The sequence below is a fragment of the Eschscholzia californica genome, unplaced genomic scaffold (assembly GCF_041429995.1).
Source record: "Eschscholzia californica isolate CP2 unplaced genomic scaffold, dmEscCali1.0.p SCAF_1, whole genome shotgun sequence".
Lineage (NCBI taxonomy): Eukaryota > Viridiplantae > Streptophyta > Magnoliopsida > Ranunculales > Papaveraceae > Eschscholzia > Eschscholzia californica.
In genome coordinates, this window is record NW_028238198.1 from 17,926,649 (window position 1) to 17,950,850 (window position 24,202).

At 36.7% G+C, this 24,202-nt stretch overlaps 3 protein-coding genes across 11 annotated transcripts in view; all 3 read right to left on the bottom strand.

Annotated features, from left to right (window-relative positions):
- Nucleotides 1–525: 525 nt before the first annotated feature.
- AAH (allantoate amidohydrolase) lies at nucleotides 526–8,837 on the bottom strand. Of its 8 annotated transcripts, none has more exons than XM_086649895.1 (14): nucleotides 8,425–8,685; nucleotides 7,495–7,577; nucleotides 7,020–7,143; nucleotides 5,596–5,642; nucleotides 4,953–5,056; nucleotides 4,794–4,878; nucleotides 4,584–4,700; nucleotides 3,282–3,391; nucleotides 3,091–3,196; nucleotides 2,899–2,985; nucleotides 1,929–2,171; nucleotides 1,552–1,677; nucleotides 1,312–1,473; nucleotides 526–742 (listed from the first exon to the last, which is right to left on the bottom strand). In XM_086649895.1, the coding sequence occupies exons 5-14, from the start codon at nucleotides 4,973–4,975 to the stop codon at nucleotides 620–622; spliced, it is 1,182 nt and encodes a 393-aa protein (XP_086506021.1). In that variant the 5' UTR covers nucleotides 4,976–5,056; nucleotides 5,596–5,642; nucleotides 7,020–7,143; nucleotides 7,495–7,577; nucleotides 8,425–8,685; the 3' UTR covers nucleotides 526–619. The 8 variants fall into 8 exon arrangements, with proteins under 8 accessions (XP_086506021.1, XP_086506022.1, XP_086506027.1 ...); XM_086649896.1 differs by having other exon boundaries at nucleotides 7,487–7,577; XM_086649901.1 differs by lacking the exon at nucleotides 7,020–7,143 and having other exon boundaries at nucleotides 7,495–7,580; nucleotides 8,425–8,706.
- Nucleotides 8,838–11,552: 2,715 nt separating this feature from the next.
- Nucleotides 11,553–22,469, bottom strand: CYP97B3 (cytochrome P450, family 97, subfamily B, polypeptide 3). Its single transcript, XM_086649906.1, has 14 exons — nucleotides 21,813–22,469; nucleotides 21,129–21,309; nucleotides 20,876–20,983; nucleotides 19,636–19,720; nucleotides 18,746–18,984; nucleotides 17,469–17,642; nucleotides 17,087–17,134; nucleotides 16,961–17,020; nucleotides 16,658–16,744; nucleotides 16,438–16,526; nucleotides 15,107–15,198; nucleotides 13,469–13,530; nucleotides 11,987–12,136; nucleotides 11,553–11,879 (listed from the first exon to the last, which is right to left on the bottom strand). The coding sequence occupies exons 1-14, from the start codon at nucleotides 21,965–21,967 to the stop codon at nucleotides 11,655–11,657; spliced, it is 1,755 nt and encodes a 584-aa protein (XP_086506032.1). The 5' UTR covers nucleotides 21,968–22,469; the 3' UTR covers nucleotides 11,553–11,654.
- Nucleotides 22,470–22,757: 288 nt separating this feature from the next.
- The window catches only part of LOC147564771 (Pectin lyase-like superfamily protein), an 8,956-nt gene continuing 7,511 nt past the window's right edge, over nucleotides 22,758–24,202 (bottom strand). For both annotated transcript variants that reach the window (XM_086649914.1, XM_086649909.1), the window contains exon 5: nucleotides 22,758–23,064. In XM_086649914.1, the coding sequence (XP_086506040.1) occupies nucleotides 22,914–23,064 (151 nt within the window). In that variant the 3' untranslated portion in view covers nucleotides 22,758–22,913. The remainder of the gene's footprint in view (nucleotides 23,065–24,202) is intronic.

Consider the following 24,202-nt stretch of genomic DNA (forward strand, 5'->3'; position numbering starts at 1 on the left):
CTTTCAACTTTTGATTCCTTTGTTCTTTTGGGGCATTGTGATATTTTCCCCTTTAGACTTTTGGGTTTTGGAAATTGACAATGGTAATTCACATGTTGCTGTCAAATGATGATGAAATTATAGGGCAAAAATGGTTGGGGGACCGCTTGGTGTATTCCTTTGGTTTGATCTCACAGAAGTGTAAATCCAAGATTTATTGAACTCGGAGATAAATAAAGTAGAGGAGAGGTAGATTAGATGGACGTTAGACCCCTTAGGATGATGACCTTTGAAGCCAAATATATATTGCCTTTAGGACCTAAATCAGACAGCTATAGTGTTTATTCAATTAATGGATCTTGATGTATCTCTGAATTATCCAGACAGTGCTGACCTAGTTTGACATCATCTATAGCAGAGAAACACTAAAATGGCTCCGTAATTCTACTTATTACAGATCTATAGACATTTTAATACTCAAGAGTTCGTATCAAGGACTGATATCTTGTCATCTATTTGAACATATATCAACCGATAGATTAATCATTTCGTTGTTAAATGGATTTTATTTGCGCACTTAAAATATGTATTGTACAATTGATAGGAGTTTTGTTGAACAAGGTGAATTGTACAAGTTGACTTACAAGTTTGTTTCTAGAAGCGACAGTATTGCTAAACCTGCAACCCAAACATCATCATCCATAACATGCTCTTCAGGTGAGTGGCTAATACCTCCGCGACAGCGAACAAACAACATGCCAACCTGCTCCATTAATAGCATTTCCATTACTAAGCAAGTAGGGAAGAAAAAATTGTACTGTTTTGCTCAATAACGTCAAAGCTGTGGATCTGAGGAACAACCATCCTCGTCCACTTGGAGTATTGAATATACCAAAAATTTCAATCAAATGTGCCATTTGGATAAAGGGTGGTTGCTCCTCATTTCATAACAAAGACTTTGGCACGTCAGAAAGCCTTGAAGGCCTACTGAATACTGATATGCTCCAACGCCGACTTCGTTATAACCGTACAACCCAAGTTTACTTTGTTCATCACGTGTTTCCGTCCAACCTTATTAACCGACTTGATAGTCCATTAAGATGAATCTAGAAGAAGTTTGAGTATCAGCAATTCCAAAAGAATTGCAATATTAACACCCTCTTCTCCCAAATTCACGGGCACAAACCAAAATTGAATAAACTAGTTGCAGTTCAGCATCAATACTGAAGAACACTTGGGTTGTGATTATTTGCTATTAACTGGCATTAACAGCATTACAGCAGGACTTGAAACTTCTGCGTTTTACATCCAAACAAGTAAAAGAAAACCAACCTTGGTTAAATGGGACATAGCCATTGCGTCATGTCCTGCCCCACTCATAAGCACTGGTACTTCATCTTGAATTTCACCTGCAACTCTCTTTAATGCTGAATCAGCTGCCGATTTCAGCATTGAAGTTAGTCCTGAATCACAGATTACTGCTCCAGCATCATGCTGAAACAGCTAAACCTAGTCAATGACAACTCAAGCTTTCAAGCAGTAAATGACAAAATTAAATAAAAGTCTTCAGACCTTGCGATCAATTGAGCAAGAGACAGAACGCCGCTCGCATACTTGATACATCCGGTTAGAGAGTTCAAAAATAATAGCCTCACGTGACGTGTCATCCATTGCACGTACATCAACTGTAAAGGTTACCTGCAACCAGTAATTGTGTGTTAACGGTATGGTAGATGAAAGAAAGAACCACCAGAACAATAAGAAAGCATCCTTGTCCTAGATCAATATATATATACATACATAATACATTACATCCCTATGTATATACATTGGTATATATATATATATATATATATATATATATATATATATATATATATAGAGAGAGAGAGAGAGAGAGAGAGAGAGAGAGAGAGAGAGAGAGAAGTGCTGTGAATATTGGTTCTTGCCTGGCCCGGAATGACATTACTTGCACCTGGCCAGCTGGATATTTCTCCTACTGTACAGACAAGAGATCCTGCAAGAGATTCAGCGGCAAACCCATTGCAATGGTCGTCATATGATATGACATTCTCAGGATGTTTACAAACACTTTCCAACAATACAATCAGTTCAGCGGCCGCAGCCATTGGATCCCGACGCATAGACATTGGGACTGTTCCAGCATGTCCTTGGGAGCCTCTAACAGTCACCTATAAAAATAATTAAAAGGAAACATGAGCTTCACTCTTTTTAACAAAAGAAGGAAAAGATTGATAGTTTTTGGCCCAAGGGTTTAACAGTTTATCCCTGAAAGGTGTTTAGTCCATAGGTTTAGCCCTTCTTCAAGGATAAACCTTAAGGGGAGTGAATAAAGCTTTTATTACTTGCAAGTTGTATGTCATCTGGTACTCAAGTTAAAACTGAAAAGTCCCAAACTTCTTTCACCTTTCACCACAAATTAACCAACATATGTGCATTCAAGCTTCTTGAAGTTCCCATTTCGGATATCACTGCTAATCGAATTAAGCTCTGTATCAGAGAAACCAGAAATCTAACTTAACCTTGCTATTTTAATATCCTTCTAGTACACTACATTTACTTACACATTACCTCCATTCCAAAAATTGCTCTATCGCCTTATCAAGTTTACATATACATTGAAATGTTTTGGCAAGAAGTGGATGGAAAGTCTTTTTTTATTTGTTTTACAGTTTTACATCATTTTCAGGGGGACAGCGATTAGTTGTCCATTTCGTCAGGAGAAAAAACTCAACTACGCAGTTTCTAAGCCAAAAGTATCTGTCAAGAATTAGCATAAACATATTTCAAGTTGTTTAAGACCCCTCTCGTTTATCATTGAGTATTTATGTTGCAATACCTCTTGGAAAGGATAGCTGAAACAAGAATTTATGGAATCTCGAATTGTTGATCAAATACCTTTAGCCGTGTCTGTCCAGCAATCCCTTTTACCACTCCAAGAGGAAGACCAAGAGATTCCAGTACAGGGCCTTGTTCTATATGGACCTTTAGTTGTCAGAGACATGTAAGAAGTAAGAAGAGAAACACTAAAGAATAGATATTTAACTTCGGTAACTAAACGACGCAAATGACTATGGTAAGTCAGAGTACCTCAACATAACCCCAGACTGATTTTGGATCGTACTTGAGCTGAAGATAACTTTCCTCGGTAGCATCAAGAGAGTTCTCCTTAAGAACATGTTCTACGGTTACACCACTGAATATGGTATACGTATAACAGAAATTTGAGGAAAACAAGGTAAGTTAAATTAGATGTAAAGAATATAGTTACTAAACTATACCTCTTGTCTGATATTTGCAATGCTGAGGCTGGTCGAGTTCCAGCTACAGCAGCACTTCCTAAAAAGGTTGTCTGGAACCTAACACCCTCCTCATCTGAAAAGGCGATCACCTGCAAGTTAACCGCGAAGTTGTTAAGTTTTTTGAGAAATTCTCGGTAGATAGTAATGAATTACAACATAATGACATTAACCCTGGTAAAGTAAGAACAAGTCATATAATACGCATTCTTTTTAGGGTAACCAAGCTTTTCTGCTATATAATATATGATTCTACTAAACATTATTCCCAAACAGAATTTTTCAGTAGCATTTTGTTAACTCTGCAATATGTAGTGGATAAGGTGGTAGAGAGAATATAACTAACAAACCAAGGTACTAGAGAAATGATGCTTGTAATTCTTATAGCATACCAGACTATGGAAATAAATAAATAAATAATCTATCAAGATATAGAAACTTATCATACATAAAAACGCCTAGTACTGGATGAGAAACAACTTAATTAAGAAATCCCAACTAATCGAGTTATGCCCCTACCCTCATATGATCGTAGTAGCACGTTTTTTTTTATCTCAACAAGTCCACTCTCTGAAGATTCTTCACTCGTGGAGTGACAGAATGATAACAGGTGCTATTGTGTTAAGACTTCATCCGATACTCCCTATTCGATATACTGTATCTGTTCTTTGAAGATATATCCAGTTTGTTTAGTTTCACCGAAATTACATGACTCGTGATTAACTTTTCAGTAAATATTCCCAGAGAGGGCAATTAATTTCGAACAGAAAAATAGAATCAGATTGCTCTCATACAATGGATGCCACCGACCAAGCAAAGAAGGTGAACACCAAGACCCATGCCTGACCCAGGGTGAAAGTGAGCCCTCTAAATGTAGTAGCCAAAATGTTAAAGGGGTGTGGTAAGATAAGTAGTAACCATAACAGTAGTTAAGATCTGGCCTGCTTTCTATTATGCGCTTAGACTATATCTGTGACCAGACAAGTTTATAGGATTGATTCAGTGCACTAGCGACTCATTATAGATGTATAGATTGACTTTATATACGAGTCTTGGAATTGAGACTTATTTGTAGTTCCTTTTTTAGAATTCCAGATTAACAAATCAACTCTTTAAGTGCATAAGTTCAAGTAGCCCTTCCTCTCTCTAAATCATTAGTATAGTTCATCTCCTCATTTGACGCAGTAGGTTACATAAAGTCAATCCATATAAAGATATATTTAATATGATCACCACTTGTTTGAGCCAATAATATAACGGTATGTGTCAGAGTGAATTACTAACCTCAATTGGTCTTTTTAGATTTCCAAGCTTACCGCTGATCTTCAACACCTTCACGGCTGACACTGCACAAATTATTCCCAAAGGTCCATCAAAAATTCCTGCATCAATGACAGTGTCCTGTTTGAAGAAGATAATATCTGTCAACAACTAGAATTTACACGCAATCCATGTGAGTTTGCCTAATAAAAAAGGAAAGATGTTGGGCATCACCAAATGTGAACCAATCAATAGAGCCTCAGCCTGTGGATTCATTCCTTCTACTCGACCATGTATATTGCCCATCTGGTCCATCCATCTGAAAGTCAACATCAATATGAGACAAGTACCCAAAATGCAATGCAGGAAATCTAAGAGGTACAGAAAGCTGACGTTCTCAAACCAGCATCCTCCATCCAACTGCTAACGAGATTAATAGCTCTTATAGATGCTGGACTCAAGAATGTCCGCTCAAGATGACCATCAGTATCACTTACCTAATACAAAGACAACTGAATAGTAAAAAAAGAGGGGGCAAATGCTATCTTTATATCAATAAACAATTACTAAACTAGGGAGAACTACATTTTTCTTTTGGAAGTACAAACAAACGTAAAAGAAAATATAGGTTTACCATTTGATAAATCTCATTATAAAGGTGAAAGATATGAAAACTTGTCGATGGGCAACTGACGACCAAGAACTTAGGTAGTGTTTCTTTTTCTAATTTATGAACTTGAAATTTGAATAGATTTTTTTCTGCTAAAGGTGATAACCTTTTATATTCTTTCACCTATCATATAAAGTTGGATCTTAGAACAAGTTCTTATTTCAACTACACAAGTTCTCAGTTAAAATTACATCTGAATTTGGGAAAAAAAAATTAAGATCTGATTTGGTTAGGATAAAATAGGCATATCACTCATGCAGAACACATAATGATACGCGTAAATATTAGTCATTTTTATGTCCATATTAATTTATTAAAAATGCCACCTTAGTCAAATTCTTGTCAAAATAAAATAAAAGTGTATACCTGGAACCAACAATACTACTTCCTGACTGAACTCATGCTCTTCAATCCTACAAATAGTTAGGCAGGCATTGACATGTCACCGATACAGCATAACAAAGTCGACGAGAACAATTAGATGAAGATTCTTTCACTATAACTAAGAGCTACTGGGTCAAAACTTTTTTCTACATAAAAAGTTAATTCAAGCTACACAAATCTAAGTGAAGAATTTTAGAATACGGGGTCATCTGGCAACAACAGATTCCAAGTTCCAACTCTCAAAACCAAGAATTCTATTAGCTCCACAAATGGACAGTTGAAGGAAACCAAGTAAGAAGTAAATACTTCCGTTGGACTTCAAATTCAGGTTAATTTTTTCTTTAAACTCTAAATACATATAACTTTTTCATTACATGTCGGATTTCGATAAAATTTATATTAGCAATGATTTATCATTATCTTTTCAATAAGATCCACTTATAATAAATTTTTCTCAAAGAAATCTAGAAAAAACAGCAAACTTTGCAAATCTCGCAAACTCGGTTTGCATAATGCAAAGTCAATCTGCATATCTTGCAGACCCGGCCCGCTGATCTTGCAAACTCGATTTGTCGCTCTTGAAAAGTCCGTTTACAGAACGCAAACCCAATTTGCAGATCTTGCAAACTAAGTTTGCAGAATACAAACTCAATTTGCACATTTTCCCAACTCGGTTTGCAAATCTGAAACAACAAAACTAAAAGTTTCTTCCTTTTCTTCAAATCTGAAAAAGTTTTCTTCTTCTCAAGGAATAAAACTAGGAATTCTTTCAACAAACAAAAATTGGTTTCGTTTCATTGTTTGTTTGCCTAATTGTTTCTTCTTCGAGTCTTGGTCAATGCTTCCAAAAACGCTACTTTTTTTTCGTTGTTTTCTGATCTTTTTTCCAGATTTCTCTGCTCCTCTCTGTGTGGGTTCTGGTTAGATGATTTTAATGCAAGTTTTTAATGGACAAACGAGGAGAAAAATAATATTTTCAGCTTTTGTTGTCTCACACTCTTCCCAACTTTACATCTAATGTTCTTTTCAACATCTTGTGAATTTTTGGATGTAAATTCCAGGGAAAGATAATACTTGCTACACTTGTATCACTGTATGCAGTTCTCTTTTTTCTAATAATTAACATATAACATACTTGTCTATCATCATGCAACAGTAATAATGTTGATATTTTTGCCTATCACACACTTAAAACTTTAGATATTAGTATTATAACAAAGTAACAAATAAGTATAACATGAATTTTCTTTTTATATGAATTTGAGGAATTTTCCTTTTAAAAAATAATTAATGCCTTTCACGCATCGAGGCATACACCTTAAGGCACCGCTTCGCATCTTAAGAGTGCACTGCCTTGAGGCAAAAAAATGCTTTTTTAAACATTACACATGGGGAACTTTTCTTACCCCTAAAACTGAAAAGTTATAGGAAACCACTGAGGTGTTATGTCCCAAAAGAAGGGAGCCTATGGTTGCCATAGGAAGGAAGATGATGCAGTAGAATGATGGTAATTTATAGAATGCAGTGGATCTGCGACATCAACACAGTTGACAAACTTGCCTTAAAAGAGCATACTATTTCTATAAAGAACTCAGTTGAATGTATCCATACCATGTTAATGACAACAATGCTCTGTATCTGCTGAATAATGACGAGAAAATATACAAAATGATATTGATTTTCTGAATAAGATTAATGCGTAAGGGAGGAAATATTACTAAGAAGTAAGAACTCTGTCATGGTTATTAAAAAGCCAGATATTGATTTCTCAAATGAACTAGACTATCATACTTTACTTGGTTAAGCACAGTTAGTATACAAAATTACCCGAACAAATTTATACTGTTATTTGAAATTAAAGGGGTAAATCCACCTTCATACCTTCCCTAACTCGTTCAGTCTGGATACTGCCTCTTTTTTGAGGATATCTTGAAACAAATCACTTCTCCTTCCTTCATCCATCCCTACTTGAAATGTATTTAAACAATATTTAAAAACTCATCAGAAATCCTGCTACTTTTTCTTTTTGATTTTTGAAACAGTGAACTTCACATGAGACAGTAAAACAACAGCAAAAAGAAGAGCCATTATTGCTTCTACAGATTTCTTGACCAAGTTTCAACAATCTCTCGCTGATGAAGCTTTCTTGCTAACTTGGAAACTTACTATTACTGAAGCATACAAGGGTCAAACTCGCTTCATCTCTGAGTGTAAGAATAGTCCCACATGGGATAAGGGGGATCTAGACCAAGAATATAATGTCTCGGTCCTCTTCACTTGTTGGCTCATTGCCAATTGGTTTTGAGTTGAATGACCACAAACTTAACATGGTATCAGAGCTAGCCCCACACGTAATAGGCATAAAAGCCGCATGTGCTCCACGTCACCCGAAAATAAAAAAGACATGTGTTAGGCTCAAAGAACGTCACATGTGAGGGGACATCTGATACTCATCACACATGAGGGGGAATCTTAGACTCATCACCGATTAGTTTTCAGTTGGATGACTACAAACTTATTACTAGGCAATTTAATCTGGTCTCCCATAAGAATGAACAATTTCCTTTCTATTAATTCACATCTAGAAGTAACAATCCCTAATAATAAACCAAATAGATTATCCAGAGAGTATTCAAATAATCAACAAAAGTGATGTGTTGATTCATTTTCTTTTTATCAAAATTGTGAGTAATAGTTTTATCTCTATAACTAGAAGAAATCAATATGCAAACAGGAAATTAATATCAAATCAATCAGAATCGAGAAAAAAAAAGTAAATCCAGAGAGAGAGCGAGAGATTATGCTTATTACCAGTAAAAGAGTAAGCAAAGGCGATAGAAGGAACATGTAGAGTAAAGAATCGAAGTAGAGAGAAGATCAATGAAACTCTGAGAAATACAATGAGTTGAGTTGATTTTGAGCTTCTTCTGGAATAAATTTTAGGTTGATGGAGAGGAAACGCCATGGCTGATTATTGACAGAAGAAACTCTGAAAGAAGGGGATGAAAGGAGAGAGAGAGAGAGAGAGTGAATGAATGAATATTCACAAACTTCCAAATTCGCCTACCACTCATTGTTGGAATCTGAAGAGATGGTTGCATTAATACACTATAGGGTGCCTCTATAGACCCCCCTTGTTTTTGCTTTTAGCATGTTAATCATTAGGCGCCCCGTGCTTTCACCCATTTTTTTCATTGGCGCCCGAAGTCATAAGTTGATCTCTCCTTCAGTTTCCTTATTCAACTTCGGTGCTGTTTGTTTTTTTTTTTGTGCATCTGAATCTGAATTGGCTGAATCTGAATTGGTTGAGCTGAATTGGTTGAATCTGAATTGGGTGAATTATCTTAGAACTAAGATGTTTGTTTTCAACATCTTAAACATTAGGTCTGAATTGCTCTTTTTACATTTATGCCCTCATTGATATTTATAAGGGAAAATAGAAGAAAACCCTAGCTTTTAACTTTTTACTTTCTCTCTTTCTCCTTCTCTCTCCTGCCCTCTTTTTCTCCAAACGGCTGGTGATCCTCTCATCCAAAATCATCATGGCGACAACAAGTTGAGAGATGATCAACGTAGAGGGGGAGAGTGATTTTTAGTAAAAGAAGACAATAATATCCAGATCTGGCAATGATGTTGCCATTAATGGAGTGGGGTAACAGTAGCTACTTCTATTCTGTTTCCTCTCTCTCTCTAGATGTTAGTCAGAGTTAGATCGACGCCGGATCTGGCAAGGATTTCGAACCCTTCAAGTGGCGGTGGTGGTGTGTTATGATGTGCTTGTAATCGGTGTTATGTGGTCTTATTTTTTGTGTGGCTCGTGGTGGTGGTGGTGGTGTACTCGTGGTGGTGGTGGTGGTGGTGGTGGTGGTGTACTCGTGGTGGTGGTGTACTGGTGCTGTGGTGGTGTACTGGTGCTGTGGTGGTGTACTGGTGCTGTAGTGGTGGTGGTGGTGGTGGTGGTGGTGGTGGTGGTGGTGGTGGTGGTGGTGTACTGTTTGTGATTTGTGGTGGTGGTGGTGGTGGTGATGACGGGGCGTGACTTGTGGTGGTGATGGCGGGGCGTGACTTGTGGTGTGGCGGCGGCGGCGGCGGCGGCGGCGGCGGCGGCGACGGTAGTGGTAAAATGTCTAGAATCGGACAGAAGATTTTCTTAGAGGGTATAAACGTCATTTCATAGCAATTCAGAAGTTGGATATTTTTTCAGACTTGTTTGAAGTCTGAAATTAATGGGCTATTTTTCAGCTCGTTCAGACAAAGTTCCAGTTCAGCTCAATTTTCAGATTTTCTTAAATTTAAAAACAAACATCTGAAATCTGAATTGGAATCCAATTCAGATTTCAGATCTGAAAAAAATGAAAAAACAAACAGCACCAAAGTTTCTGTCACTTCTCTTCCCTTCTTCCTTCAGTATTCTTCTTCCTTTCTCTTTCTTTTCAAAAACCTTCAAGAGGTTTTATAAGCAACGCCCAAACTTGTTAAAGACAATGCTGATAAACACCTTTAGAAAATGAATTGACTCTTGACGTTACTGTCAACTTCTTTTTAACTAATTTGACACGTTGTCTTCAACAAGTTTGGGCGTGGCCTATAAAACTTGTTGAGGGTGTAAGTACTGTCTTAGTGCATTATTAGAAGAAAGAAAATGAAGAAATAGCTAAAAATACCTCTTTTCTTCCTTTTTTCTGTTGAACTACCTCTTTTCCTTCTTAAAGGTCAGATTTACAAGTCCTACCCTTATTGATGATTTATTTTTTTAAGTTGGTTTAATATAGTGCTTTAAATGTATACATAATGTTAATCTGATTGAGTCTTTTTATCTTTTTAGTGTTTATCGAGTATTGTTGAGTCATTTAATACTATCAACGCACTAGACTGAGTTCGATCAATTTCTGATTGATTTCGGGTTTGTTCCAGTCCAATCAATCCCACAGTGGTCAGCCCGTCATGATGCCACAACACACACATTAGTTTAAATTCGACATCATTCAGAATGGATAACCAGTCGATTCTCAGTAGGAGAGACGAAAGTGAAATAGATTGAGCTCTTTCGGAGTGGACGATCAGAATGGTCTCGAATCGTCCAGTTCATGTCTTTAAGATAACTCTCCGGCTAAGTCAAGTTCAGAACCTCTCATACTCTCCACTCCCGTCCAAAACTATAAGTACGGTTTATTTTTCTTGTTTTTTCTTACAAATCTTTTTTCCTTTTCCTAATAGTTTCTATTTCGCTCATGGTTAAACGTGTGCGTTCTACTGGGAGCATGAGGGCTCGTAGGGTTCAGAGTCAAATAGGAGGATATGAAATTGGAAATAAGAATAAGCACACCAAAGAACCGTTGTTACACCACCATTAAACCTTCCTACTTGGATGGAGACAAACCACAAGGCAAAAGTTAAGCAGAATCATGAGAACGTATCAACTAGAACAGGTATCATCTACTCTTGCAAAAACGAAAGGAGAAACCGACTGCGAAACTACACAATTATGCTTTTGTTGTTCTTATTGGATCTCTTGTCAACCCAATAATATACAAAGCAAAGAAAGATCAAGAGTGGGACATGGACCAGGAGTGTAATGAAGTCCAGCAGGAGACCACTAGGGATGAACAACTGCTGCTTTTTTTTATTATGACCATCGTTCCATAAACACTGGTTTACTTAAACCTGATAAAGCGATCATGATTCAGGTCCACCAATAGATCAACTGAAGGTATTTTCTTTTCAACAAATTTAGGGATAATGTTAAATTAGTTGTTTCTTTCATATTCTTTTTTTACACTCAAACCAATAGGACCGATCAAATCGATCTGATTTTTGTTTAGCTGCAAAAATAGTAAGCTTCCACTACGGATCTTGTTAAAGAAGCTTTAGTTGCCCTAGGTGGTATCTGCTTTGTTCAGGGTAGTCATTTTAGGTTATTTCAGACAATACGCTCCCAATTCGAAAGAACCAACCTCTCATTAAATAACGTTGTCTTGATTTACATAGCTTGTACTGTATATTTTAGCAGACAGAAGCGAAATTCCACTAAGAATCTAAATTCAGTGATTGCTGAATCTTTTCCTCAATTTGCACCACAAACCATTCTTTGTATGTATTGTAGCTCCTGTGACCAATTCTACAGACTCTGGAGATCCTTTAAGCTCCACATCAAACTTCTTTAACAACATCGCCAATGCTACTGTTGACTCCATTAGAGCAAATTGATCTCCTACACACTTTCGTGGCCCTCCTCCAAAAGGTAAGAAGGCAAAATCCGATACTATCTGAAAATTAGTATAACAAATACAACAATTAAACATATACTGAAGATACCGTTCTCTCATGGCGAGAAAATTTTCGGAGTTATAAAAGGATTTAGTAATGGGTAGACCTCATTCGGGTACATTGCTCCAGGACTTCTTGAAGGATCAAAACCTGCCCAACCGTCGATTCCTTCGCTTTGCTTAGGCACTAAGAACCTTTCTGGTTCAAATTCATTTGGTCGATCCCAAAAATATGGGGATCGATGAAGATTGTAGACCTGGATGGAATGTATGATTCAAAACACATATTTTGTGCGCTTCTCAAGCAAAAAAATAATGGATATCTCCCGAAGAAAGGTATGAACAGCATATGATGATTTTTCCTAGGCCCAAAAGGCAAAATGATGGCATTGTGATGCAAACAAGTAGGTGGAGGAAACTACGTAGTGTAATGATTTCAGGATGGAGTGAACACAAACTCCCACAACCATCTCTCATGAGAATGATCCTCGAGGATAGAAACTTGTTACAATGCAATCCTTCTACAAATGCAACCCACATATCTTTTTGATGGACCATTATACCCCCCCCCCCCCCCCCAATACAATGCAATCCTTCTACAAATCCACGACAACCTTTGCAAACCCAACGCAAAAACTTTATAAAATTGACTAATCAAGAATTCCCTGACCCCTAAAGTTTCAACTCGACGACCCAACTCCACCCTAACTTCATTGGCCTGTGAGGACCCTTTCGCCGTATTAAAGCAACCCCTGACCTCCCTCCTCCACTATCCCAAACAGAGAAATGTTCTACGTCCTCATCTCTGACTCCCAATCGGATCTTCACCGTGATAATGTTTTCTTTCTTCTTCCACCACCACCACTCTGTTCCAATTACTTCTCTACCATATTTCCCCAATCAGATCATGCTCCAATCCAATTATTTCTCCCAACCCCAACCACACCCCACCATAATCCTATCTTTCCCAGAACAATCTAACCTCGTTGGTTTTCCTTTAGACCTACCTAATGAACTACTTCGAAATACCAATCAAGCTTGTGATAAAAACAACAAAGAAGTTTATTTATCAAAATCAAAATGTTGCCATGTTTTAGCTGTTTGGCTTTACTCAGCTTATTCGGACACAGCTTTAACAAGAGCAAGTAGAATAAGTGGTTCTTCATCGTATGATCTTCCTGTTCTTCCTGATGATTCAGAAACTTGTGTTGATAATATAGATATATCAGTAAAGGGTAAAGGTTTAATCTCTCTCTTATCGATTGATTGATATTTCTCTCCCTCTCTCTTTTTCTATCTTTGTTTCTACTAATGTTCTAATTGATCTGCTTTGTATCCGAACTCAATGACTAATTCCTGATGAATCTGAGTTTTCACATTCAGTAGCACTTTTCTCTTTACCCTTATGTGTATAATTACAAAAATGCGATGGGGAGCTGAAGAGAAGAAAATTTTGATGGATCCTTTTTAACCAAGAAAAAAAAATTCAGATGGAGATGTGACCAAATTTCTCTATGAAGAAAGTATATGGCATATATGGTCAACTAATATCCTAAAATTCACACATGGTATAGGAAAGTGTTACTTACAGAAATAAAGATGTCAGTCCCAGCAGGTATCACATATCCATCTTTTTCCCCCTTGTATCCTCCTGCAAAATTGAGCTAATTCAAGGATTTATATATATAAGTATAACCAAGGAATGAAACTTCCCGAAATTTCGCGAAACGTTTCCTAAAATGAGATTAGGTGCACGAAATAACACTTACAACTATTTCCTGCATAGTTTCCACCGACATGATCGAAATTTCCACCGAAATTGTTGGAAATATCGAAATTTCCACCGACATGATGGAAATTTTGACCGACATAGTAGAAATCTAGCAAAAAGACCGGAGAAACTACTACTAGAAACATATCCCCTTCCTTCGTCTTTTTCATCTTTATTTCTCTTAGATCTCTCTTGATTTTTACATTACGTTTTTAATGATTTTTCAATCTATTTGAATGATTTACGCTTTGATTAACTGCCTAAATTGATTTTATCTTAGTAACACCCCTGATATAACTGTGTAATTGACGATACCTTCTCAAACTAACATTGTTTGTTAACTATTAACTATTATCAGTAAGAATGTTATCTTTTGGGTGTTATAGCCAATAAATTATTCAATTTACCCACCGGAAGTGTAATTGTTAATACTCCCTCAAACTAATAGATAATGTTAAAAATCATTTTTATGCTTCATTATGGTTTAATAATCTTGTTATACATAATTGCATCATATTTCTATCATTTCTGTAGATTTATAAGATTTCCACACTGACCGAAACATTTCTACGAAACGTTTCCACTTTTGGACCGACCGAAATTTCCACCGAAACCGAAATTTCATTCCTTGAGTATAACAACAGATGGGCATAACAAACTTATGCTATGAATATTATATGATTATTCTTGTGAGAATAGTTCCGTATGGGAAAAGAGCACTCCAGTAACCAAGAATATAATATCTAGGTCCTCTTCACTTATTGCCATTTGGTTTTGAGTCGGATGACCACAAACTTAACATGGCAGCAGAGCTAGGCCAACACGTTATACACCTAATGACCCCACGTCGCAAACGTTGTTGGACCGCAACACCCACAACTGCATGACTTGTACTATGTTAGTGTGTAAGTCCAAGTCCATTTGTTAGGCCCAAGATGATGTCTTTGAGTTCTCTAGCCAATTTCAAAGGCCCCCACCAAGGAAGGGGATGTCACATGTGCCCATGGCCTAGCCCATTACTTAGCCAAAAATTTATGGCCGTGACATAATGCTCTTGCTAGTTCCCAAAACCCATTTTGTGATGTTATTGAATTCTATGTTTCCAAAGTCCACACCCATAAATCAGATTTTGGGCCCTTCATGTAGGACATGTTAAATCAGAATTTCGCCTTAAACTCTTTTTTGACGTATCCGGTACAACTTTACTGGTTGTTATTGCTATTCATCTTTACCAACGAAGAAGAGTCCTAGATTCTCAGTTTTGTTAGAGATGCCCAGATCTAGCATACCGACTTTGAAAATAAACAAAGAATTGAGATTTTGACAATACTATTTTCAATTCATATGACATGGCATTGGAATCGAAATCTATCTTACACCCATTATTTTAAAGAAAAGTTCATGAAACTGAGTTTTCCAAAGTTAAATAGTTTCATACATGTAGGAGAAACAATACCTGGCAATACATCTGATTTGAGAGAACGCCTTATAAGGAGTGGGGGTTGAGGATATAGACGGAGAGATTCAACAACAATAAGTCTAATGTACCTGAGGCCAAACGGAATCATAGGTAAGTACTTTACCCTGCAAATTTTGATTGTATCGCGGGGTATATCAAACAGAACAATTTAGATCAGGTAGAGACCCAGGGGTAAAACTATTTAAAAACGCTTTACATATATTGTGCGTGTATGTGTATATATATAATATATATTGTGCCTCAGAGGTAAAGTAGGAGGCTTTAAGATTGTTAGGATGACGCATACACGCAAACACGGTGATCTTACATATGTGGCTCAGTATTGTATCTATGTTAGTGTTCCTTTAGTGTAATTCATATCACACGAAATAACTATGTAAACATGTAAGAGGTGAATTCAAGAAGAAATCGCAGTGGTCTTTCTACACACCATACCAGGCAAGTTAATAATATTCTAGTAAAACTGGACTCACAGGATGGTCCTAACAAGTTCTTATTACCATCGTGCATTTTTAACTCTTTTAACACCTTACTAACTTTGTGTATTCTAATTTAAGAGCATGAATTATCTCTATTTGACATACTTTATGACCACTGACGCTACGAAGGGAGAAGTAATACTGTTACTAGGTTACTAGCTTACCATTATTAACGGTTTATGCCATTTTATATCTATTCAAAGTTACTGCTTGTTTCAGCACCTATCCTGGAAGAGAATCAAGTACCTCTTGGTCGACAATATCTAAATAGAACAAACTGGCCGAGTGGGGGGGGGGGGGGGGGGGGGGGGGGGGGTGGTGCCTCCTCATAGACGGGGTCGCCAGTGAACACGCATGGGCAACTGTAACTTGGACACAAATACAACTACCAGTATTCGACATCTAAGTGAAATAATTGGATAGGAGTAGGACTACCTAGAATTCCCCAAATGGGGATAAGACTCTACACAATTTTATTTCTCGTCTTATTTATCTTCACTTACAATTTATTTTTCATAAGACATTCTGAAATTGTGCACAAATGACTTTTACCACAAAGTAGTAGCATTTTATGAAACTAACACAACTTTGTGCAAGTACACACGAGATGTACAAAAAAATTTCACATTATACCTGTTAAAGTGACTGCAAGTATTTGAGTATCTGTATCTGACATGCTAAAAAATGTTTTGAAGGGTTACCAATGTTACAAAGGTTACTACCTATAGCCCTAAACTTGATCTTGTCTTAGGCTCGTTTGTACAATTATTAAGCCCTCCTCAAATCACAAAATCCCTAATTTGAAGGATACTGAATTATGAAACATACTCCAATTTCTTAAAGCATTCCAAAGTTGGTGTTTCATGACAAATGACAGAATCAATCTCTGCTTGAGCTTTTCTCATTTTCTCAGGATTCTGCATTTCAGAAGTTCAAATTCAAAATTTCATAATATCTAATAAATTGGTGCTACACTGCTACCTAGAAAAAAAGAGAATGCCTGGCAATATTCTCCGGAATTAAGAAACCTTGAGTTACAAAAATATACTTGCGCAAGATAGAAAATCGCCCATGTAAGAACAGCAGCTGTCGTCTCATGTCCAGCAATAAGCATGGTCATCAAGTCATCCCTAAGCTGTTAAGACCATTAAGGGTAGGATATTGCTACTGAGAAACTCCATACCAAAAAATTGAATGTCAAGATACTATTTGTAGTCATATAAAGGAAAACTAGTGAAAATTGGAATAGCAGTCACAATTTCGAGAGAACTCGACGAAAGATGCAGGGCTCTGAACTTATCGAGGACCTAAACTCAAGCATCACAAATGTGTAGAGACACTGGTATTTTACCTGACGATCATCAACATCAGCTCCACGCATATCAACTAGAAAACGTAAAAGACTGGCGTCCTGCAAATTGGTGGCCAATTGTCAGTTTAGAATTGGATGATAATCATTTGGACATACTATAACTACCTTTAGATTTGAGTAATCTCTCTGCTGCAACTTTTCGACATCTGTTTCCTGCAGTAGATTAAGTCATATTTAGAATACATCTGGAGGAATCGGGGACATATATCATGATTTGTTTCCAAAACGAGGAGATAAAGTATGCATTTAAAAGGGTAAACAGTATATGACGACTTTGAATGATATAATATCCCACTCTAAAGAAGCTGATCACAATTCGAGAACAGAAAAACTTAGAAAAACTTATTTTATTAGTTTTGAACTCGGTAAATCAATAAGATTGGGTGAACTAATCAACTGGATAACATTTGCGTACAACCTCAAAGAAATAGTAGTACTCCACAAAAAACTTTAATCATCAAAAAATTCAGCTAAAACTTCATCTAACCTGCCTGGTGTCTTTGGCATTTCTTATTAGCCCATCAAGACAGTCGTTAATGACCTTGAGATCATTGTTGAACTTCCGTTGCCTGGGAACCACCCACCTTGCCAAAGGAAGTTTCCAATATGGGATATAGAAAGTTGATCTATGCTCAGCTTCGAAAAGAGTACCATATACAGCCTGAAAAAAACTTGCACCATATAAAGCAAATGAATCTTTAGCTGGCCAATACTTCTCCTTCCTAAGCAAATAAGCTAGAAAAAAAAATTTAACCAGAAGGATTTCCAGTTTTAAATATAGTCTAGTCCTGGTAATAGAACCACTGAATGAAGTGAACTGTTTAGCTGAAACTCTCACTCAATCCACATCGTTTCTCAGGTTACATGAGCAGTTCATTTCCATGAAATCAGTTTCCCAGCTCATTGTTTTTCCCCTAGTTAGTTTGTTCTCATTTTTCAATGCTTATAGCGCTGAAAACATCTTATATTAATCCATTCATAAGGGAAAAGAAATACATTAATTAGAAACGATATTGTACTTTCTTGTCAAAACTCTCCTTCAATTGATTTTGGTCCACTAATGCACCATTACCAGTTCACAAGAGAAAATAACGTAAAACAAGAGATGAGAGTCTATTGCAGGAACAGCTCATAATTACCAAAATGGTGCATTATGGAAAGGGGATCTGTAAATGGAAAAAAAAAAATTTGACTTCACTCGCTACCGAGTCTGGAGTTTGTCCAAATTGACACACAAGAGTCTAAGAATGTGGTATGAGACATAATTATCTAGGGGTTTCTTAATTCCATTGCTCTTTTGATTTCTTCAGTATATATGGCCACGAGGAGCTGAATAACATTTAGCTCTCTTTCCTGTTAATGGCTATTTTAAGTTTATCAGTCGTCATTCTAGATTTATCTGTTGACTTGCGAATCAATCATATTAATATTATGCTTCTCTTTTGTTGTATCTCAAAAGTATCTGTGATGCTTACGTAATCTTCTTGCTTGGAGCATAAAAAAGTCCGAAGAGTCTTACAATTTATTAACAGAGAAGTTTCCTTGTAGCAAGTAGCAGTTCCATCCAAAAAAGGGCATGGAGACAATGTAAACATTTTCAACCATTAAGAAAGGAAAATTAAGCTATATCAGTTTGATGGATTTCAAATTTCTAAGCAACATGTGAAATAACCAAAATAAAACATAATCTTCCCTTAAAAGATAATATAGTTCAATGGATCAACTGATGAACTCAACAGTAGTAGAAAGACAAAATTTTGATACCTTAATTACTGGAGATTCTTTATTGAAGGAACCAAAGTCATAGTTAAATACGCCAAGCCCGATGATATCGAGGGCCAAGTTCGAAAATTCTGCTTCCAGATCCAACTCAATTGTGTGGCCTCCATGTTGTTCCTCTCCCTCAAAAAGCTTCTCAAATTTTGATACAGTTCTTTCTGAACAATTAGCAAATATTTTGACCATAGCTTCCAAGAATAAGGCATGAAAACCGGGGGCAATAACTGCAACATTAGAGTGTAAAAAGTCAAGCTCTGGCACTTTTACGCAACTAGAAAAAGTTGAACCAGAAACTGCACATAGAAAATCTAGATAATTGACTTGCAGGTTAGATGTTCAACGTCTAATTTCTTATGGTAATAAAATATGCTAAAGATGAATTTAGGCCTCTATGTTGGTGAAGACAAAAACGAATAATAAGGTTATGCTTCAAAACAATCCATTGTTCCTGATTGGGCCATGCTAAAACGAGTCAAAATATCTAGTCAAGCACATACAGACTAATTAGTAGGATCGACATATCCATCCTAGTAACCTGGGGATTTGGTCGCGATCAGGGGCAGCCCAAGCGGATCACATGTTGGACAACCAAGATAGTTGTATTGACTAACTTGGAATTGTTGGAGGTTAATTTGAATGAATAAAGTAGATTTTGTGGCATAATGGCCTTTGCATAAAACACAAATACCATATATATAACAAATATGCAGGAGTTCATTAAAACTCATCCAAGTTTCTCGTCTCCGATCAATGGAATCAGGGATCGTCCCTTGTCCAATCCTGTCCCCACTGCTTAGCATAAAGAATTGAATTACGATAAAAGAAAAGAACCAATTGTATGAAGCCTAGTTAACAAAACATGTTACTGTGCTCACCTCTTCTCCTTTGCTTCCAAGTTTCAAGATCAGCAGGGATAAGACCTTTTCCCATTATTGGCTCAAGGATATCAGCAAGGACTCCCTACAAAAAGTACAGAAGATCAGAATCAGTAAAACAAGTACAAGATGCAATAGCTAACACATAAATTTAAGATAAGAAGAGATATATATTCTTAGTTATAACTAATTGGTTAGAGCCAAAGGAGGATTTTTCAACAAGAAGGACAAATTATTAACAGAAAAATCCTCAAAGGCTCAAACATAGCCCAAGTCCAACAACGATGGACACTTAACATAAAGACTTAGGTCTTAATAACATTCATTCTCAGGGGCACACGCTCATGAGGAGATTATAACTGAGTCTGCTCCACCTGGCACCAGCCTAACCAGAATCTCCTGTGCTTTGAAGACGCGAGAAAATCAGAGGAAGTATCAGTAGGTTTATTCTGTTTACAGAATCCACTAAGAGGCTGCTCAAGAATTTCAACTATAACAAGAATCACAATGTGAAGCTTCATCATGGAAGACCGGGCGGGCTAAAGCAGGACTCAGAGAGAGGGCAGAAAGAGTTGAGGGGCTCTTGCGACATTAGGGACCATTTTGCGGTCTGGCTGTTGCACATATAAGAGGGGGTTAGTAAGGTTGTTGGCCCTACTACTCTTCCACTGTTCACATGCCCACTCCTCTTTTTTTTCAGTTGATTTTTCTACTTTAGAAGGAAAGAAAATACAAAACTCCTACCATTTGTTTGGCCAATTTATGAATTGATTTTTTTTTGTGAAAGGTTCTATAAAAGAAAAATTGCAAGAAGAATCATCTTCATTTATTCGTTTTCTATTCGAAGGTAAATAAGATACATCTTCGAAAGGGATGCATAAAGTTCTTATTGATGCTCTAGTATGATAAACCTCTTATTCCAATGCAGATACATCATACGAGGTTATATAGAATCCAACATTACACTCAAGAATAAAGATCGAAACTCTAATGATAATGTAAGAAATAAATGAAATATCTTCGATAACTAAAAATGACATGAAAGAACTTGAATAAACTCTAGAGTAACTATGATAATCTGAAATAAACTTGCATAAGTTGAAACCAGTCTATCATAACCGAAAACATAGTAAAGTTGCCATATAAGATACCTAATATCTTTAGAACTCTTTTACAATATAAAAAATACCCCAAATTCAATTACTGCGAGAACAAATATAACCTCGAAGTACTATCATACCTTGTCATATGAAAATGCGTTTTCACGAAGGATGTGTCTTGCCACAATGGGGTCCGATACTACGACAAATGATTTTGGTCCAAAAGCAAGTTTATACACTGAGCCATGCTGCCCAATATTAAGGGGATATCAAATGACAAATTAACAATCTACAATCTCAAACTAAACAAAGCAAAACCCTTACTAGAATTGAAGCAAGAAAATTGTTTACAAATGACCATGAAATTCTTATTAAAACAAAGGGTAAGTATACCTGCAAAAACCAATCATAAAGAGAGAAGAAAAGTGGGCGGCCAAACAGATCAGAAACGGCACCTTCAGCAGTGGGCATTGAGCCAAGACTTACCCCACTTAATAAATTAGTAAGAAGATTACTTGCATTGTCAAGTAGATTTCTTTTAGTCTTTGGTTCTTCGGTACCAGTCGACTGGCATCTACAACAAAATCCATACACCCAATTGAATTAATCAATTGAAAGGAAAAGTAAACTTCTCTTGTACCCCTTAATATTTTGTGATAGTCTCACATTGCTCACGAGAGTCCAGAAGCTGGTTATAGGTTTACACTCAAGCTTGGTAAGTGTCAATGCCTTTTGGGGGGCTCGTGGAGCCTTCACCAAGAACAAAACCCCGTACCTATGGGCTTGGCCCCGAGATATCTAAAGCGGAGACAATATGACTCTGAGATGTCTAAAGATAACTCTAATTGAAAAGATATGAATATACAGATGGTACCCAATGCTTATAACCTCAAATTGAGACTTTCAGTTCTTGTTATAATTTAACCAGGTACCAACCAATTCTTTACCATATTCTTTCATGATGAAACGATGGATGATGATAGAGAGAGAGATGCACTAGTTAGTTGGAGGTGAGATGGATTAGTGAGTTAGGTGGAATTCAGAGAGTAGGAAAGCAAAACAATATACTTACTGTACCTAATTGGGTACCACTTTTTCTGAGAATAGATGATGGGAGTAGCTTCTGAGTATAATAAATTTGCAGATTTTGAAGTACCCACGGGCGAAATATGTCTTCTTCCGAAACCACCACCATTAACGACCACTGGGAACTGCAACGTAGCAGTCACCATGGCTGCAATAAGGATTGATAATGTTAACCTCCGGCTGGGCCGCTTGGGGGATAGATAGACTTCCTTTAACAAAAGGCCCTTTCAAATCTAATAAATGACAAATGCCAGTAAAAAACTCAAATAGATTGTCCAGATCTACACCATTTTGCAGGTTAATTAGGTAGGAAAGTAGCTATTTAATTTTGCCCCAAATAGGCAACAAGTCCCAAAACAAGCCTTACCCCCACGACGCCTCTACTGTAATCGTTAAATGAGAAGCAGGTTTTCTTGCCAGAAAAAATATGTTCTAGTTCAAGTTTTCTTGTTACTTCGTTTATTACTGTTGTATGTATATCGAGCAGCAAATAGGGGAGGACTTGTTTAACATCGTCCAAGGAAAATGAGAGGAACTGAAAAGTTATTCGCAGAGATTTCGAAACAAAATGGTCCAAATATCTCACGAGAACTCTGAACTCATCTGTATAGCCTTGAAAAAGGAGTTGCCTCTGTATAGCCTTGAAACAAAAGTATCATTTAAAATTCACTATTTACCCACTGGCCGATTTGTTTGATTTTTTGTTAAGTTTGTAGTCGTCCAACTCAAAATAGTCATTCTCACACATCCATGTGGGACTATTCTTACACGCCCTCTCACGTGTGGCGTGGTTAACCTAACATGTATTTTTTTAATTTTCGGGTGACGTGGAGCACGTGGTCTTTTAAGCCTATCACGTGCGGCCCTAGTTCTGATACTATGTTAAGTTTGTGGTTATCCAACTCAAACCAATTGACATTTAGTGAAGAGGATCTAGACATTATATTTTTAGTTGTTAGATAATCATTCTCCCATGTGGGACTGTTCTCACAATTTTATAGAAAAATGCACATTTAATAACATAATATTTAATTGAGAGGACACTAAGATTATTGTCTAAAATATATAGATACATTAATGGGATATGATGAATTAGAATGGCTGCAACCACTGATCTGCGTCTATGAACGACAAACTAAGAAAAGCAGAAGCTTGTGTATCATTCAACATCTGAACATACGGAGCTCTCATGCTTGTATTTGCTCCTTCTCCAGTGCACTTATACTCCCCGTAAAATATTGTTCTGTTCCGATATTAACAAAATAATTAGTTATCCATGAAGTCATAATTGAGACAAAAGGACTATCTTGTTAGAATAATATATGTAATAGTTAGGGGTTGTTTAGTAATTTGCCCTTTAAGGGCCTTTTAGTCTTTTATCATTAGTATATATTTGTTAAGTTGTAACCCTAGTTTAAAATAAGAATAAGATTCATAGCCTCCACAATGTTTCTCCTCTTCCTTCTTCTCTTTGATTATTGTTATTAACTTTCACATGGCATCAGAGCATGGTTCTTAAAAGTAGTTTTGGTTTTTGATATTGACTGTTTCATTAGTAGGATTTGTTGGTAGTTTTAATTTTTGTTGATGGTTTTGTTGGTAATTTGAAAATTTGAATTGGGTCTTCAAGATTTGGATGGCATTGTCGGTTTTCAGAGGTAATTTTTGTTATTTGAAGGGTAGTTTTGGAGATTTAGAGAGAACCTGGTATTAGCGGTTTTGAAGAAGGCGGTTTTGAGAGTTCTAAATTTGAAGAAGGTAACTTTGGGGATTTGATTTGTTTGGAATGGTTTTCGAGATTTGCTGAGTTACTTGCTAGTTGGTTTTGATTTGCTAGGTGGTTTTGGGGATTTAGTTTGTTTTGGAGTGGTTTGGAGTTTGATTTAGCCTGTTTTGAATTTGAATCAGGTGGTTTTTTATTGAGGTGGTTTTATTTGGCATCAAACGTAGTTTGGTATGTATGGGAATCAAGAGGTGGTTTTTCTTTAGGGATTTGCTGGTGGTCTATGGAGGGATTTCATTGGTTGTTTATGAAGTGGTTTTGAATTTGATTTAGGTGGTTGGTGTCTAGGGGGAATTGGTATTGGTTTGAGATGGCTGATTTGTTGGGTGGTATAATTGGAAGTTAAAATAAGTAGATTTAGTTGTTTTTTGAGAAATTAAAACTAGTCAACAGGTAGTTTGTGAGGTGGTTTATTGGATTTAAGTGGTCTATGATTTGGGTAGTTTAGCAAAAGATTTAAGTGGTTTTGTTTTGGTGGTTTCATTGTTGGAGAAGAAGGATGTGTTTGGAGTTTGTTTCGCTAGCTGGAGAATTATTTTTCACAAGGGACCGTTTGGCTTCCGCAGAAAAATTATTTTCTCGTTGCAGATCTGGTATT